The following is a 1,896-nucleotide window of genomic DNA, read 5'->3' as shown; positions in this document are numbered from 1 at the left end:
TACGACTTAACACACGTTTTTGCGGCCACAGAAAAAAAGTGAAAAAAAGAAAAGAAAATCACACGCAGACTTGGATGATCCGCGACTGCGCAATCTTCAAACACCGGCTTCAGTTAAATTAAAAACCGGATTTTTCATCTTTCTCTCACTCGGCGTACGTAAACAAAAACGACCCAGAAAATATATTAAAAAAGAAAAAGATTAAACAAGGCGATAAACGTTGACAGCTCTTCTCCAAAAGGTAAAGAAGTGAGAGAAAAAAAAAAAAAAAAAGAAAAAATGGCGCGTTTCTTTCACCTGGTTCTTGTCATTATGTGGATCTACTGTTTTGATTTAATCGGAGGTCACGGCAAATTAGTCGATCCAGTTTCGCGTTCTACGATGTGGAGATTGGGATACCCGACACCTGCAAATTATGAAGATAATCAGTTATTCTGTGGCGGCGTCAAAGTAAGTCATTAAAAAAAAAAAAAAAAAATTTGTGTTTTTGACGAATGTCAGTCTGTTTGTAGGTATTTTTCAAATACATTCATTTGACTAAATAGCATTGAAACTGAAAACTTCAACAGTATTATAACTAAACACGTTAGTATTGCGCTATGTTATTAGCAATGCACTAAAGTACTTAACTAGAATTTATTAAAATACTAGCTGGCCGTTGTCTGGTCGTAAAATACGCTTAAATATATTTTAATTCATGCATATTACGTATTTAATGTTATAGATACATTTCTCTATCAATTATTATATTGAACCTAATATATAATAGTGAGGTCAAAACTTAAATATATATTTATATAACTTGAATGCAACCAGCGCATACAAAGACGATTCCAATATTTTCCCGATTCCGAAACAATTATCGATTCCGATTCTTTATAAATCTCTAAATATTTAGCTCTAGAGTTGTTATTTTCCTCCGATTACTGTGCAAACGCATGTTTAATGTGCATAATCTTTTTAACGAAAGAATACACTTATGTGTGTGTGTGTGGGGGGGTGATCGATCGATTTTAGTTTTACTGGTGTTTTAAAATCAATAAATTTTTATTATTTTATCATAATTGTTAGGAATGAATGATTTTTCTTTTAAACAAAATTAAATATCAAAGACAATTAAAAGAATCGTTTTTGGCATCAGAAATTTTTTCCGATTCTGATATTTTTTTTAGATATTCTAAAATATTCCAATTTTTTCGATTCCCGATACCGATTCCGATTAATCGCCCCAATATACAGACATATATATATATATATATATATATATATATATATATATATATATATATATATATATATATATATACTAGCAAAAGTACTCGTCGTTGACCGGGTTCAAAAACAGCCTACAGAAAATGGACTCTGATTTATGAAAGTATGATAGGTTATGAAAAGGAAGGGTTGTAAAGAGATAACTTCGAATTCGGGGGTATCAAAACCAAAGCAAAATATGATGAAAGAAAAAATAAAATAGATAAACCCTATAATTTATTATACCATACCTGTTCACACTGAAACACTTATCACAATATTCTGTGGATCGATATTAACCAACCTTGTTAAACTTTGTGACATATTTCCATTCTATGGCGCGAACGAACACCACATAATTTTATTATACCATATTTCTTCAAACTGAAACATAATTATCAAAGTATACTTACGCAGATAGATATGAAAAGTCTTTATTAAAGTTTGTGCCTATTTCTATTCTATAGAGGCCAGGCGCGAACGCAGACCCCACAATTTTATTATACCATCCCTATTTAAGTTAAAACATACTTATCAAAGTATTATTATGTACATCTATATCAAAAACACTTGTAAACGTTTTCTTTTAATTTCAATTTTTTTTATTTCCATACTTTGTGGATCAGGCGCGTATGGAGACCCCAC

General features: G+C 30.8%; 1 protein-coding gene across 1 annotated transcript in view; it reads left to right on the top strand.

Moving 5' to 3' along the window:
• Positions 1-279: 279 nt before the first annotated feature.
• LOC145292849 (uncharacterized) overlaps positions 280-1,896 on the top strand; it is a 73,825-nt gene continuing 72,208 nt past the window's right edge. The window contains exon 1 of the mRNA XM_080138898.1: positions 280-450. Within this exon, the coding sequence (XP_079995024.1) occupies positions 280-450 (171 nt within the window). The remainder of the gene's footprint in view (positions 451-1,896) is intronic.

This window comes from Euprymna scolopes, chromosome 14 (genome assembly GCF_053919585.1).
Source record: "Euprymna scolopes isolate OS-2025 chromosome 14, ASM5391958v1, whole genome shotgun sequence".
NCBI lineage: Eukaryota > Metazoa > Mollusca > Cephalopoda > Sepiida > Sepiolidae > Euprymna > Euprymna scolopes.
Note: the sequence above shows the minus strand (reverse complement) of the source record. Positions and strands in the feature narration are given on the sequence as shown.